Source organism: Coregonus lavaretus (assembly GCF_964263955.1).
Source record: "Coregonus lavaretus genome assembly, chromosome: 21".
In the NCBI taxonomy this organism is placed as follows: Eukaryota; Metazoa; Chordata; class Actinopteri; order Salmoniformes; family Salmonidae; genus Coregonus; species Coregonus lavaretus.
Window position 1 is genome coordinate 42,300,619 of NC_140008.1, and position 17,225 is coordinate 42,317,843.

General features: G+C 43.0%; 1 protein-coding gene across 1 annotated transcript in view; it reads left to right on the forward strand.

Moving 5' to 3' along the window:
* Positions 1-17,225, forward strand: part of pik3r3b (phosphoinositide-3-kinase, regulatory subunit 3b (gamma)) — a 362,415-nt gene that overhangs the window by 185,297 nt on the left and 159,893 nt on the right. The window contains exon 5 of the mRNA XM_084186117.1: positions 16,877-17,078. Within this exon, the coding sequence (XP_084042243.1) occupies positions 16,877-17,078 (202 nt within the window). The remainder of the gene's footprint in view (positions 1-16,876; positions 17,079-17,225) is intronic.

The window sequence follows — 17,225 nt, forward strand, 5'->3', positions numbered from 1 at the left end:
CTAGAGAGCTGCCCTGTGGTAACACCACACTTTACATGTTTGACATTAGAGAAAACCCTTTGAGTTATATTAGGTAGATAGCTCTGAATCCACGATATGGCAGACGTTGAAAGCCATAACACGTAGGTTTTTCAACAACAGATTTATGGTCAATAATATCAAAGGCTGCACTGAAATCTAACAGTACAGCTCCCACAATCTTCTTATTATCAATTTCTTTCAACCAATCATCTGTCATTTGTGTCAGTGCAGTACATGTTGAGTGCCCTTCCTTATAAGCATGCTGAAAGTCTGTTGTTAATTTGTTTACAGAGAAATAGCATTGTATTTTGTCAAACACCATTTTTTCCCCAACAGTTTGCTAAGAGCTGGCATCAAGCTTATAGGTCTGCTGTTAGAACCAGTAAAGGTCGCTTTACAATTCTTGGGTAGCGGGATTACTTTGGCTTCCCTCCAGGCCTCAGGACAAAGACTTTCCTCTAGGCTCAGATTAAATATATGACAGATAGGAGTGGCTATAGAGTCAGCTACAATCCTCAGTAGCTTTCCATCTAAGTTGTCAATGCCAGGAGGTTTGTCATTATTGATCGATAACAATACTTTTTCCACCTCTCCCATACTATCTTTACAAAATTCAATCTTGCAATGCTTTTCTTTCATTATTTGTTTTTTTATGCATGAATACGATGGCTCACTGTTCATCGTTGGCATTTCCTGCCTAAGTTTGTCCACTTTGCCAATTAAGTCATCATTAAAATAATTGGCAACATCAAATGGTTTTGTGATGAATAAGCCATCTGATTTGATGAAAGATGGAGTAGAATTTGTCTTTCTGCCCATAATTTAATTTACTCAAAGTTTTTTTTTTCATCATTCTTTATATCATTAATCTTGGCTTCTTAATACAGTGTCTTGTTCTTTTTGTTGAGTTTAGTCACATCATTTCTCAATTTGCAGTAAGTCAACCAGTCAGATGTGCAGCCAGACTTATTAGCCATTCCTTTTGCCCCATCTCTTTCAACCATACAGTTTTTCAATTCCTCATCAATTCATGGAGCCTTAACAGTTCTAACAGTCAGTTTCCTAACAGGTGCATGTTTATCAATAATTGGAAGAAGCAATTTCATAAGTTCATCAAGTGCAGCGTCTGGATGCTCCTTATTAATCACATCAGACCAACAAATATTTTTTACATCATCCACATATTAGTCATAGACTACTTTAGGCCCAGCTGTTGGAACTTTGGCTTTCCTGGATATAGCCACTATATTGTGATCACTGCATCCAATGGGTACGGATACAGCTTTAGAAGTTCTACAGTATTAGTAAAAATGTGATCGATACGTGTGGATGATCTTGTTCCTGTAGTGTTTGTAAACACCCTGGTAGGTTGATTAATAACCTGAAACAGATTACAGGCCCTGGTTACAGTAAGAAGCTTCCTCTTGAGCGGACAGCTTGATGAAAACCAGTCAATATTCAGGTCCCCAATAAAGTACACCTCTCTATTTACATCACATACACTATCAAACATTTTGCAGGTATTATTTAGATACTGACTGTTGACACTTGGTGGCCTATAGCATCACACCAAAAGAAAAGGCTTTAGATGTGGCAAGTGAAGGGTAGGTAACAACACATCTGCCACACTGATCCTCAATACGGGGGCCCCTCAGGGGTGCATGGTCAGTCCCCTCCTGTACTCCCTGTTCACCCATGACACCATCATTATGTTTGCCGACGACACAACAGTGGTAGGCCTGATCACCGACAATGATGAGACAGCCTATATGGAGGAGGTCAGAGATGTGGACGTGTGTTGCCAGGATTACAACCTCTCCCTCAACATGATTAAGACAAAGGAGATGATTGTGGACTACAGGAAAAAAAGAGGACTGAGCACACCCCCATTCTCATTGACAGGGCTGTAGTGGAACAGGTTGAGAACTTCAAGTTCCTTGGTGTCCACATCACCAACAAACTATCATGGTCCAAACACACCAAGACAGTCGTGAAGAGGGCACGACAAAGCCTATTCCCCCTCAGGAGACTGAAAAGATTTGGCATGGGTCCTCAGATCCTCAAAGAGTTCTACAGCTGCACCATCGAGAGCATCCTGACTGGTTGCATCACCGCCTGGTATGGCAACTGCTCGGCCTCCGACCGCAAGGCACTACAGAGGGTAGTGCGTACGGCCCAGTACATCACTGGGGCCAAGCTTCCTGCCAGGCGGTGTCAGAGGAAGGCCCTAAAATGTGTCAAAGACTCCAGCCATCCTAGTCATAGACTGTTCTCTCTGCTGTTATATTCTTGTATTGCTACTGCTGTATCATCAAATGAATTATCTTAGTGAGTCTCACAATATATTAATGTTATCTGATGTTATCAAGTTATTGATTTCATAAACTTTATTTCTAAGGTTACATATATTAATATGGGCTATTTTCAGCCCTTTCCTGGGTAGCTTATCAGAGATAGACATAATACTGAAAAGAGCAAACAAAGCAAGAGTAAAAATACACATTCAGCAGTCCATTAATCAATTGGTGTGTGTGTGTGTGTGTCTGTGCTGCGTGGTTGAAGCTACAAACCCATAGGCTTGGCTCTCTCATCCCTTCCAGGCTTCTGGGAGGGAGGGTGAACAATGAGCCTGTCAAAGCAGATGTAAGCAATGTCCCCACACGCTCTGGCAGCTTTCATGGCTGGGATAAGTTCTTTCCTCTTCTGGCGCACAGCTTCAGGATAGTCCTTGTTGAGAAATATATATGTTCCTCTCAAGTTTTTGGCTCTTTCCAGAACAGCTACCTTGTCCTTGAACCTCAGGAAATTGACCACTATCAGCCTGGGCCTGTCACCTGGGCCGGTGGTGGGTTTTCCAGTCCTGTGGGCGCGCTCCACCTCAATCTTTCTGTGATCCATCTTCAATTTCTCAGAGATCATTTCCCTCACTTTGTCCTCAGACTCCGTCCAGGTCTCATGTGTAGATTCTGCAATTCCGTCCACAACCATGTTGTTACGCCTTGATAGTCCCTCGAGATAGTCTGATTAATCCGTCATTGTTATCATGGATTCACACACATAACTGATGTCCTCTCTCAATGACTTACAGATTGCTGTAATCTTGCCGTTCTCCTGTTTCAACTCATCGAGCTGACCCTGGGAGAACTGCAAACTGTTATTTTATTCTGTCCATTCTTTTATTAGTCAAATCCACCAGTATTTGGACAAAGCACTTGAAGCTATTTTCTTGTTGTTGTAACAACTGCTTGTAGAACTATTTTTGTTCGTTTAAAAGATCCTTCACGTGTGATAGAGAGACACCACTGTCCTCGACAACGGTACTCCCGCCGGCTTTGGTCTTTGTCATGGTAGCTTGCAACGTAGGTTACGCTGTTACTCCTCGCAGTTCCAGACAGGGCAGGTCACAGAGAAGATTGAAAACAACAAACAGCAGGGATCTGGACAGCCACAAACCCTGGACAATCTGCGGTCCCAGCCACAATGGCTAACTGCATCACAGGCTGCTTTCAAGCCCTCAAGAAAACCCCACTAGCTTGATTTGCTGCTAGCTAGCAGCTAGTCTAGCTGCAACCCTAAATAGCTCCTCAGACCCGTCCTTGGTCGGCAGGATCACTGGACAGAGACTAGCAATCCCAGCAACTGATGCCAACTGTGTCGCGGGATCCAAAATAAAAAGTTAGCTAGCTAGCTACTATTTCCAAATGTCTTTGAAGATAATTGAAATACCCTAAATAGTATTTGAACCCAGGTCTGCCTAGCACCCAGCTCTAACCCTCCCTTACTCCCTCCTCCCTGGGCTGCCCAATGTCCTAGTGCCCAGTAGGCCAGGTCCATATGGGAAGCCATTAGACCAGTCAGTAGCCCTATAGCACCCACATCTACTCTCTTTCCTCCTTTCCGTCCGTCCTGCTTTCCTTCCATCCTCCGATCCTCCCGGGTCTGCCCAGTGTCCAGTGTCCTTAGGGACAGATGGAAAGCCACTCGACCGATCAGTGGCACCCAAAGGTCCTCTCCCCTTCCTCCCATCCCCCCTTCCTCTGTGCCCATTCCCAGTGTCCAGTAGGTTCTCAGGGTCAGATGGACAGGCCAAGTTCCCAGCCTTGTCCTCTACTGAGCCAGGGTCAGATCGTATTGATAAGGACCAAGGGGGGCCATGAGGACCGAGAGGGACAGGGAGGGGCGATCACAGCTCCAGACGGGATGTGGATGGATTTTGGGGGAGGGAGAGCAGGGGGTATGGGTGGGTAGCAGTCATTGGCTGCGTCTGTGGTCTGAGGAGGTGAGACGAGAGGAAGTCAACACAGCTGACACACAGCCCCCCCCCCCCCCCCCACACACACACACCTCCACACTCATCCACACACACACACACACACACACACACACACACACACACACACACAAACACACCCTCCATCTCAACACACATGACCATTGCCCTGCCACCACCTCCTCCGTCACCTGTGCCCAAGCACCTGCCACTTTGCCCTCCCACTCTTCAAGTGCCCTTTTGGGTGGTGGTATAATTATATATTTGTTGTATACAGTTTTTGTAGTTTTTGTTCTGAACCCACTGCCCCAAAGTTACCGTGACGTCGTCAAGTTTGCCACCCCCCACTCCTACTCTGTCCTTTGGTATGCCCTGTACAGAGCTCGCGTGTGCCCATTTCCCAGTCTGGGTACCATTTTTTTATTTTTAGCACCTGCCCCCTGAAATGTATGTGCACGGCCCTGCTAACCTTTGACCCCTGACCCTAAGACATTTATCTCATATAAGCACGCTTGGCCAGCCTTAACCAGGCCAGCGCTAATGGCTCCAGGCGTGGGTGGAACTCATTAAAAGAAAGGCCAGCCTCAGCCAGGCGACAAGAGCAGCTAACAGGAGAGTAGTCCTTATCAGTAGACATGAGATGCTCTATACTGAGCACTCATGGTGCTGCATTCTGCTCTGTCTGCAGCTAAAATATACACACACACACACACACACACACACACACACACCCACACCCACACCCACACCCACACAAACACACCACTAAGGCTCAACAAACACTCTCAGCTAAAAATCACAATGTCAGTCAGGACAGACAGATTTACTGAGGCCATTCTGCTGGTTGTGGGTTAAGTCCAGAGCACTTTGAGTTATTAGGATCGATCACAAACATGGGTTTTAACACTGAAAACCCTGCGAGGTCCAAATGCACCACTCTAATAAGTCAATATGGATCACATTCTGCTACCTTCATGTACAGTGTGTGTGAATGAATAGCTAGCTGCATTAGATTTTAGTACCTATAATGTAGTTAATACGGAGATTCAATCAGTAAGTCTGGTCTGAATGACAAGCTCGCTTTAATTTAATTCAGTAAGCACAATATAATTATCTTTGCTTCCTCTTCTATGGGCATAGTGGAATGTATATGTTAGTATTACAAACATTATAATCCTCAGCACACAGGGCCGGATTAATGCAGGGACTTACCAGGGCTGAAGCCCCTGGGCCCAGGCCAGTAGAGGGCCCAAGAGGCAGCAAATAAAATAATAAAACAAAAAAGGAAATATATACAGTATATATTATATATGTAGTATATATATTTTTTTATTTTATTTTTTTTGCAACCGCCAACCACAGGAGGACTCATGAGCCCGCTCTCAAGAAGGCTGCAGTTTGGGCAGCATGTGCTCCAAATATACAGCTTGACATATGGTTTGGTGCGGGGAGCAGGTACGGGCCGTACCAAACTGGATACACACACCACTGGTTTGGTGCGAGGAGCAGGAACGGGCCGTACCAAACTGGATACACACACCACTGGTTTGGTGCGAGGAGCAGGTACGGGCCGTACCGGGCTGGGGAGGCGCACTGGTGACACAGTGCGTAGAACCGGCGCAGGATATACTGGACCATGGAGGCGCACTGGAGGTCTGGAGCGTAAAGCTGGCACAACCATTCCTGGCTGGATGCCCACTTTTGCACGGCACGTGCGGGGCGCTGCCACAGGACGCACTGGCGACACAGTGCGTATCTATGCATAACCTGGTTCCACAATGAACACACGCTCCTTACAGCGAGTGCGGGTAGCTGGCTCTGCTAACCTCTGCTCTAACGACTGAGCTCTCTGCTGCTGGAGTGTTAATTCCTCTCTCAGCTTCTCTTGTTGCCTGGCCAGCTCCTCTCTCCATGCAACCATTGACTCCTTCTCCCTAAGGGCCTCCTGCAGCGCCTCCTCTTGAAGGGCGCTCTCCTGCTCTATCTTCGCGATCAGCCCTCGTAAGGTGGTTGTCTCTTCTGTTCGAGTGCTAATCTGCAGGTCTCTCCGAGCCGCCTGCTGCTTAGCCAACCACCCCGTGTGCCCCCCGCCCCCCCCCCCCCCTCGCCATTGATCCTCTCCTACCTGTGCTTCTACCTTCGCCCAGGGTCCTTTACCAGCAAATATCTCCTCCCAAGACCACATCTTCCCCACCTGTGTCCAGGGTGTTTGCTCCTCCTGGGCACACTGCTTGGTCCGTTGGTGGTGGGATCTTCTGTCACGTTCGTTGAGTACAGGATTGGACCAAGGTGCAGCGTGGCATGCGTACATGTTTGTTTATTGAATATACACCGAACAACACAACAAAAGCAACGTAACATGAAGTTCTAAACACACAGAAACAAGATCCCACAACATAGGTAGGCAACATGGCTGCCTAAGTATGATCCCCAATCAGAGACAACGATCGACAGCTGCCTCTGATTGTGAAGCACACCCGGCCAACATAGATCTACAATATCTAGATCTACACATAGAAATTCACACCCTGACCAAACCAACTAAAGAAAATGGGCTCTCAAGGCCAGGGCGTGACACTGCATGAATCTGCAGGTAGCTAACCAACCAGGTTCAATGTTAGCTAGCTAACATTAGGCTATAACTAGCAATGCAAATGGCTCTGAGATACTAGTATATATATATATATATATATATATATATATATATATATATATATATATATTACTTTCCAACCCCACCATCCCCTCCCTGATTGGAGTAAACTAGTGAACAACAATGGTTAGGCCTCTACTTCATGCTCATACATACTATATACATTTTATGGACACAGTCAATAATTATATTTTGTTTGTTTTTACTCCTGAACTTCCTCCGATCATTTTCATGATGTCCATCTGGTATGCTCATATATGCCATATCTTTCTAACTGTGCTCTTTCACAAAAGCTCACAATATATAACCTATATACTTATTATGGACACAGTATGTCTTACACTAGTTATCTTGTTGTTATTAGTTGTTGTTATAAGTCCCATCCTTCAGCTCCATTCAACACCTCCCATCTATCTCTTAACACCATCCATATTGGATTTCTATTTGCCATATATTTTTCAACTGTACTGTGATGTTTTATAAAAGTTCTGAACCTTTCTATGCTAATTTTTTCTACAGTTTGTGAATTGAAAATAAACATATTTGCTAAAGGTATTATTATATTATTGATCGATTGACTATAACTTTTCAGATCACCCAGTAGTGCTATCTGCAGGGTCAGCTCCATGCAAATATTGCAATCCTTCAGCCATTCCTGGACCAAGCTACAAATGGACAGTACCAAAACAAATGATCTAATAATTCTGTCTCTTCACAGCAAAATCTGCAGAGCTGGGAATATTGTATCCCCCATACAAATAACATTATATTGGTAGCAAGAATTTTATATAATAAATTAAATTGAAAAATTATAAGTTTTGAATCCGGCGTCGTTTTGCGTATCAGTTCATAAACACTATGCCATGGAATCGATACGTCAAAAATCCCTTCCCAACTATTTTGCAATCTATTGGTCCTTAAATTAAACTGGTAAACCTTTTTATTTATCACGATTTTCTTTAAACAATTATGGTCTTAAAATGCAAGGCCGACAGACAAGTTCCTTACTTTTTCCTCCTTCCACTTTCCTCTTCAATTTCCGCGGGAATGCTGCAATTATTTGATTGTAATTGTGGGTAGAGCAGACATTTTCATGTTTCTGTTAGCTGTATGTGCGACATAACTCCACCATTCCTACCGATAATATAATTTACAAAGATTATACCTTTTTTTTTTTTTTTTCTCATAAAATAATGTTTTTTTTATCAATTAGTATATTTGAGTTTAACCACAATATATGTTGCAATATTTGTTCTGTCATTTCTGGAGGATGAAATTGAAATTGCAACCAACTTTCTATGGCTTGTTTTAGAAATAGTGATATTTGGGAGATGATTTGAATAAAGGGAAAAAGTCCTTTCTAGAAAATTGGGTGAGACAATCTTACTAGTTTGCTAGAGAACCAGCTCGGATTTAAGTATAATTTTTGTATGACTGAAGCTTTTAGTGATACAGTGGGGAAAAAAAGTATTTAGTCAGCCACCAATTGTGCAAGTTCTCCCACTTAAAAAGATGAGAGAGGCCTGTAATTTTCATCATAGGTACACGTCAACTATGACAGACAAATTGAGAAAAAAAATCCAGAAAATCACATTGTAGGATTTTTTATGAATTTATTTGCAAATTATGGTGGAAAATAAGTATTTGGTCACCTACAAACAAGCAAGATTTCTGGCTCTCACAGACCTGTAACTTCTTCTTTAAGAGGCTCCTCTGTCCTCCACTCGTTACCTGTATTAATGGCACCTGTTTGAACTTGTTATCAGTATAAAAGACACCTGTCCACAACCTCAAACAGTCACACTCCAAACTCCACTATGGCCAAGACCAAAGAGCTGTCAAAGGACACCAGAAACAAAATTGCAGACCTGCACCAGGCTGGGAAGACTGAATCTGCAATAGGTAAGCAGCTTGGTTTGAAGAAATCAACTGTGGGAGCAATTATTAGGAAATGGAAGACATACAAGACCACTGATAATCTCCCTCGATCTGGGGCTCCACGCAAGATCTCACCCCGTGGGGTCAAAATGATCACAAGAACGGTGAGCAAAAATCCCAGAACCACACGGGGGGACCTAGTGAATGACCTGCAGAGAGCTGGGACCAAAGTAACAAAGCCTACCATCAGTAACACACTACGCCGCCAGGGACTCAAATCCTGCAGTGCCAGACGTGTCCCCCTGCTTAAGCCAGTACATGTCCAGGCCCGTCTTAAGTTTGCTAGAGTGCATTTGGATGATCCAGAAGATGATTGGGAGAATGTCATATGGTCAGATGAAACCAAAATATTACTTTTTGGTAAAAACTCAACTTGTCGTGTTTGGAGGACAAAGAATGCTGAGTTGCATCCAAAGAACACCATACCTACTGTGAAGCATGGGGGTGGAAACATCATGCTTTGGGGCTGTTTTTCTGTAAAGGGACCAGGACGACTGATCCGTGTAAAGGAAAGAATGAATGGGGCCATGTATCGTGAGATTTTGAGTGAAAACCTCCTTCCATCAGCAAGGGCATTGAAGATGAAACGTGGCTGGGTCTTTCAGCATGACAATGATCCCAAACACACAACCCGGGCAACGAAGGAGTGGCTTCGTAAGAAGAATTTCAAGGTCCTGGAGTGGCCTAGCCAGTCTCCAGATCTCAACCCCATAGAAAATCTTTGGAGGGAGTTGAAAGTCCGTGTTGCCCAGCGACAGCCCCAAAACATCACTGCTCTAGAGGAGATCTGCATGGAGGAATGGGCCAAAATACCAGCAACAGTGTGTGAAAACCTTGTGAAGACTTACAGAAAATGTTTGACCTGTGTCATTGCCAACAAAGGGTATTTAACAAAGTATTGAGAAACTTTTGTTATTGACCAAATACTTATTTTCCACCATAATTTGCAAATAAATTCATAACAAATCCTACAATGTGATTTTCTGGATTTTTTTTCCTCATTTTGTCTGTCATAGTTGACGTGTACCTATGATGAAAATTACAGGCCTCTCTCATCTTTTTAAGTGGGAGAACTTGCACAATTGGTGGCTGACTAAATACTTATTTCCCCCACTGTATACCCTTTGTTGGCAATGACACAGGTCAAACGTTTTCTGTAAGTCTTCACAAGGTTTTCACACACTGTTGCTGGTATTTTGTCCCATTCCTCCATGCAGATCTCCTCTAGAGCAGTGATGTTTTGGGGCTGTCGCTGGGCAACACGGACTTTCAATTCCCTCCGAAGATTTTCTATGGGGTTGAGATCTGGAGACTGGCTAGGCCACTCCAGGACCTTGAAATGCTTCTTACGAAGCCACTCCTTCGTTGCCCGGGCGGTGTGTTTGGGATCATTGTCATGCTGAAAGACCCAGCCATGTTTCATCTTCAATGCCCTTGCTGATGGAAGGAGGTTTTCACTCAAAATCTCACGATACATGGCCCCATTCATTATTTCCTTTACACGAATCAGTCGTCCTGGTCCGTTTGCAGAAAAACAGCCCCAAAGCATGATGTTACCACCCCCATGCTTCACAGTAGGTATTGTGTATAGCATTTTTTGTCCTCCAAACACGACGAGTTGAGTTTTTACCAAAAAGTTATATTTTGGTTTCATCTGACCATATGACATTCTCCCAATCCTCTTCTGGATCATCCAAATGCACTCTAACAAACTTCAGACGGGCCTGGACATGTACTGGCTTAAGCAGGGCGACACGTCTGGCACTGCATGATTTGAGTCCCTGGCGGCGTAGTGTGTTACTGATGGTAGGCTTTGTTACTTTGGTCCCAGCTCTCTTGCAGGTCATTCACTAGGTCCCCCCGTGTGGTTCTGGGATTTTTGCTCACCGTTCTTGTGATCATTTTGACCCCACGGGGCGAGATCTTGCGTGGAGCCCCAGATCGAGGGAGATTATCAGTGGTCTTGTATGTCTTCCATTTCCTAATAATTGCTCCCACAATTGATTTCTTCAAACCAAGCTGCTTACCTATTGCAGATTCAGTCTTCCCAGCCTGGTGCAGGTATACAATTTTGTTTCTGGTGCCCTTTGACAGCTCTTTGGTCTTGGCCATAGTGGAGTATGGAGTGTGACTGTTTGAGGTTGTGGACAGGTGTCTTTTATACTGATAACAAGTTCAAACAGGTGCCATTAATACAGGTAACGACTGGAGGACAGAGGAGCCTCTTAACGAAGAAGTTACAGGTCTGTGAGAGCCAGAAATCTTGCTTGTTTGTAGGTGACCAAATACTTATTTTCCACCATAATTTGCAAATAAATTCATAAAAAATCCTACAATGTGATTTTCTGGAGAAAAAAAAAATCTCAATTTGTCTGTCATAGTTGACGTGTACCTATGATGAAAATTACAGGCCTCTCTCATCTTTTTAAGTGGGAGAACTTGCACAATTGGTGGCTGACTAAATACTTTTTTTCCCCACTGTATCTAGATCAGGGGTGTCAAACGTCCGGCCCACGGGCCGGATCAGGCCCGCAAACGGGTTTAATCCGGCCCGCGAGATGATTTTGTAAAGTATAAAAATGTGCTGCAATTTTTCAATAAAATAAACTGCTGTTCCAATTGCCTCCACTGGATGGCGCAATAGCAATTGTGTTAAGCAAGCAAACTGTTTATACCGGGGCAGAGCAAGTAGGTCAAGTCTGTGTTTACTCACAGCCGAGACATCAGTGACGCTGCAGTGAAAGCTAGCTACCTCATTGCTAATGAAATTGCATTGGCTTCAAAACCATTTAGTGAGGGTGAATTTGTAAAAACATGCATGATGAAGGCAGCGGAGATTGTGTGCCCTGAAAAGCGTCAGGCTTTTGTAAATATCAGCCTGACAAGAAACACAGTTGCAGACAGGATTTCCGATCTTTCAGTGGATTTGGACAGCCAGTTGAAGCAAAAAGTAAAGTCATTTATTGCGTTTTCGGTTGCAATTGATGAAAGCACGGACATTACAGATGTTGCACAACTGGCCATTTTCATCCGCGGAGTTGATGACACATTGACCGTCACCGAGGAGTTCGTGGAGTTGGTGCCGATGACAGATACAACGACAGCAGCTGATATTTTTACCGCACTCGTCGGCGCGCTTGACAGGGTCGGAGTGGACTGGTCCCGCGCTGTCAGCCTGGCTACAGATGGTGCGCCCTCAATGATCGGGAAAAAAGCAGGCGTTGTGACAAAGTTCAGAGAGAAAGTGCAATCTGCAAATGGAGGACGTGATTTTTTGACTTTTCACTGTATTTTGCACCAGGAGGCTTTGTGTTGCAAGTCATTAAAGATGGATAACATCATGAAGGTGGTCATCCAAACTGTTAATTTCATCCGATCCAGAAGCCTGAATCACCGTCAGTTTGACAGCCTTCTCAGAGAGAAAGACCACATCTATGGCCTGCCATACCACACTGAGGTAAGATGGTTAAGCCGAGGTGCTGAGGCATTTCTTTGATTTACGAGAAGAAATTGAACAGTTCATGGAAGAAAAGGGCAAACCAGTGTTAGAATTCCATTCCGCAGAATGGATGCAGGACCTTGCATTTATGGTGGATGTTACAGAGCACCCGAATAACTTGAACAAACAGCTGCAAGGGCGCAACAAAGTTGTCACACAGTATTATGACAGCATACGTTCTTTCAAGTTGAAGCTGTCATTGTGGGAGACGCAACTTGCCGGTGGTGATGCAGCTCACTTCCCCTGTCTGAAAAATGTGTGCGCGACCCAACATGTGGCAGACATGAAGCGGTTCAAAGATAAAATAACGGGACTGTTACGGGAGTTTGAGCAACGCTTTCAGATTTTTGGTGAACTGGAGAAAGACTTCAAAGTTTTTTGCTCGCCATTCACCGTGAATCCCTTTGATCTGCCCGTCAGCATCCAACTTGAAATAATAGACTTGCAGTGTGACTCGGATTTGAAGGGCAAATTTGCCGCAGCTGGCTTGGACACATTTAATCAGAATCTCTTGCCAGGTTACCCCAACTTGACAGCCCTCGCTGCAAAACTGTTGTGCATGTTTGGAACCACATATCTTTGTGAGCAAGTTTTCTCTGTAATGAGCATAAATAAAACAAAGCTGCGCTCAAGGCTCACGCACAAGCACTTGAATCACATCCTGATGTTGGCTGCCACTCAGGATGTGACGCCTGATATTGATGCGCTGGTGAAAGCTAAAAGATGCCAGGTATCAGGAGTCAAATAAACTATGCAACCCCACTTAAAGTGCTACATGAGACACCCTGATATAGTTCTGTGATCTGTGATATACTTCTGTGAATCACTGAGGCATTGTGTGTTTGTGTGTTCTTTGTCCTCAGAACTTTCAAATAACTTGAGGTGTTTTATGATTAATAGTGATGTTGTGCTTTTGAACACACTGTCCTCAGGCTCCAGCTTTATGTTTATATGTTTTTATGTTGATGTGCTATTGTTTTTAATTGATTTTATTTTATTTGTATATTTAACCTATTCTTGACTCTGTGGTTCTTGCACTTGTTTGGGGAACAGGATTTCATTCTTTTTATCTACATTTCCGCCTGAGAAATGACCCCCTGATATAGTTCTGTGATCTGTGAAACAGTTCTGTTAATCACTGAGGTATTGTGTGTTTGTGTTCTTTTTCTTTAGAATTTTCAAATAAACTTGACGTGTTTTATGATTAATAGTGATGTTGTGCTTGTACTATTTTGGACACACTGTCCTCAGGCTCCAGCTTTATGTTGTATGTTGATCGTATTAAAACAAAGAAAACAATCTGAAGTTGTTGTTTTTAAATTATATATACCATGATTTTTCCGGTCCGGCCCACTTGGGAATAGATTTTCCTCCATGTGGCCCCTGAGCTAAAATGAGTTTGACACCCCTGATCTAGATCCTCTATGAGGCTGTGGAGGGATTCAAGTTTTGGATTTAAAAGAAAACATGAATCGTCAGCGTACAATGACACCTTTGTTTTTAAGCCCTGGATTTCTAATCCCTTGATATTATTGTTGGATTTGATTTTAATAGCTAACATCTCGATGGCAATAATAAATACATATGCCGATAGTGGACAACCTTGTTTCACTCCTCGACAGTTTAAAACTTTCTGAGAAATAGCCATTATTTACTATTTTACACCTAGGGTTACTATACATGATTTTAACCCAATCTATAAGAGATTGTCCAAAATTTAAATGCTCCAGGCATTTATATATAAACCCCAGTTGTACTTTATCAAATGCCTTTTCGAAGTCTGCCTTGAGTAGTAGGCCTGGCTTCCCAGATTGTTTATAGTGTTCTATTGTTTCCAGTACTTGCCTTATATTATCTCCAATGTATCGCCCATGTAAAAAACATGTCTGATTAGAATGAATAATGTCCAACAATACCTTTTTAATTCTATGCGCTATACATTTTGCTAGAATTTTTGCATCACAACACTGAAGTGTAAGGGGCCGCCAATTTTTTTATGGACTGGATCTTTATATTTTCCACTTGTATCCTGTTTCAGTAAAAATGAAATCTTCTTATTGAGTGTCTGATAATCTACCATTTACATAGGAGTGGGTAAAACATGCTAATAACGGTCCTCTGAGTATATCAAAAAAGGTTTGGTATACCTCGACTGGTATGCCATCCAACCCTGGAGTTTTCCCAGGCTTAAAGTATTTCATTGCATCCAGAAGTTCCTCCTGTGTAATTTCACCTTCACATGAGTCTTTCTGTATGGCTGTTCATTTTACATTATCAATAGAAAAATAATCTCTACAATTTGCTTCAGTTAGAGGAGATGGAGGCGACTGAAATGAAAACATATGTTTAAAGTACTTTGTTTCCTCCTTCAAAATATAATTCGTTGAATCATGGGTTACTCCGTCATTTGTAACCAGTTTCAATAAATTATTATAAGGTAGCATTCCTATGTTGAAGATAACCATTTTTTCCCCCATATTCCATCCAGTTTGCTTTATTTTTATAATATATTACACTTGATCTTTCTTGAATAAGTTTCTCCATTTCTTTTTGTTCCTCCTCTAATTTATTCTGAACCTCGATGTTACAGTTTTTATTGCTATCTATCTGTTCTGTTAGACCTTCTATTTCCTTTGTTAGTGTGGACTCTTTTGACCTAAATTGTTTTTTGCTTTCGAGATGAGTACTGAATTGCATGGCCTCTAAAGGCACATTTAAAGGTGTCCCATACAATAAGGTGATTTGCTGTACCTATGTTATGTCGGGAAAAAAACATTTATAAATTCCTCTGTCCTAGTTAAAAACAAGTTATCATCCAATAGGCTTTGATTACATTTCCAATATCCTCGCCCATGTGGAAATTCAGTAAGAGTAATGTATATGCCAATTATATGATGGTCCGACCGCATTCCGTCCCCTATCAACACTTTCTAAACTTTTGGTGCCAACGAGAATGACATAAGAAAGAAGTCAAGACGACTAGCTTGATTGAATCTCCGCCATGTATATCTCACTAGATCAGGATATTTAAGCCTCCATATATCTACTAGTTCTAATGTATACCAATAATATTACTACACCGATCATACACTTAACGTTAGCTAGCTAGCCAGCCAGCTAATGTTAGCTAGCTAGCTAACAGTACACTTTACCTTGAACTTTCTAACAACATTTGAAACGTGTCATATCTGAAAATGTAGCTAGCTAGACTATCTTACCTGTATACATGGATGGACGCTTCTCCCTCTATGTCACGGATGCCATGGTTGCTCTTAGTTTGAAGATGTAATCCGGAGACAGGTGTTTTATACAACAGCCTTCTGTGTGTTCTCTTTTCGACTCCGTCTGCATATTTGCAATCAAATGCCAGAATTTTCTCCATCTCCTTAGCTATCATACTCTAATTCCACTGATTTCAAAACTCGGTCCTCCAGAAAGTGGAGAGCAACACTTATGCAGTTCTACTATGTGATATCTTTCAAAGAAGCCGCGTTAGAAAGGATTACCAACACATACTGACCAGTTCATGTTATAGACAGAAGCGCACTACATGGCAGACCAATCCAAACTCATCTCTCGGCATTTCCAATCATGGCTAGCGGGAAGGTTGCTGTCTTTTTCCGTGGCTAAACCAACTAGGCTCGTAATTTAACAATTTTATTCGTATTTACAGATGGCATACAAGTTTGTTATCAAGGCACATGAAAGTTCACATGTTCCAGAAGGCATTTCTGCCAAAAAACGCATTTTGATTAAAAAAAAGTTTACGTTCAAAAGGCGCTCCTGTGAAGTAGTAACACTCGACATACTTCTAGTTTCCTGAAACGAGTCACAAATTCCCTTACGTTGATGACTTTTTTCAAATCCAATCAGTTTTCCACGTTGATTCAACGTCGTCACATTGCATTTTTTGGTTGAAATGACGTGGAAACAATGTTGATTGAACCTGTTTTTGCAGACTGCAGAAGTGAATCTAGAATATAATGTATCTATGTGGCTCCTATGAAAGAACCCCTAGCTGCCTAGACAGAGCAGAGTCTTGCAGAGGAGAGGCACAGATGTCGACTTGTTTGCAGAGTGAAGAGAAGACCTGTGGTGAGAGCATCAATATGTCTGCTCCTCTCTAAACAACATTATTGTCTGAGCTGTGACAACACACAAAGGAGCTGAGCCAGATCCCAGGCCAGCCTGACTCCTGGTGGGTTAGCTGCTTTTACTAACATCCACAGACACAGAAGACATAGTCTTTATAACTTATTAAAAAGCCATTTATGGATGGACTACATATTGCTATGCTAGACAGCAGGGCAGCAGTTGGGGAGGCTAGATTTTTTCTCTCAAATATTCAAAGAACCGAGAATATGTATGTTCTGTTACTAGTGCCTGGCTCTCTGTCCCAACACACACACACACACACACACACACACACACACACACACACACAAACACAATACACACTTGAACTCATTCTCCCTTCTCTGTCTTCTTACTCCAGAAACTCAGAGCTTGGAGGAGTGTGGTGAGAAGCTGAAGAGCATCCTGGAGTCCCCCAACGTGCCCCAGGCCAACTACCAGCTCCTGGTGCACCTCACCAGACACCTGGTCAGGGTGGCCCAGAGTGAGGCTCAGAACCAGGCCAGTCCCAGGCTTCTAGGCCAGGTCTTCAGTGAGGCCATCTTCAAACACTCCCACTTCAGGTAAGACTGATTGGTGCATTGATGAAGTGGTGTGGCTGGCTGAACTCTTAGATAGACAGGTGCTATCTAGAACCTAAATTGGTTATTCGGCTGTCCCCACAGAAGAAGCCTTTAAATAACCCTTTTGGGTTCCAGGTAGAACCACTT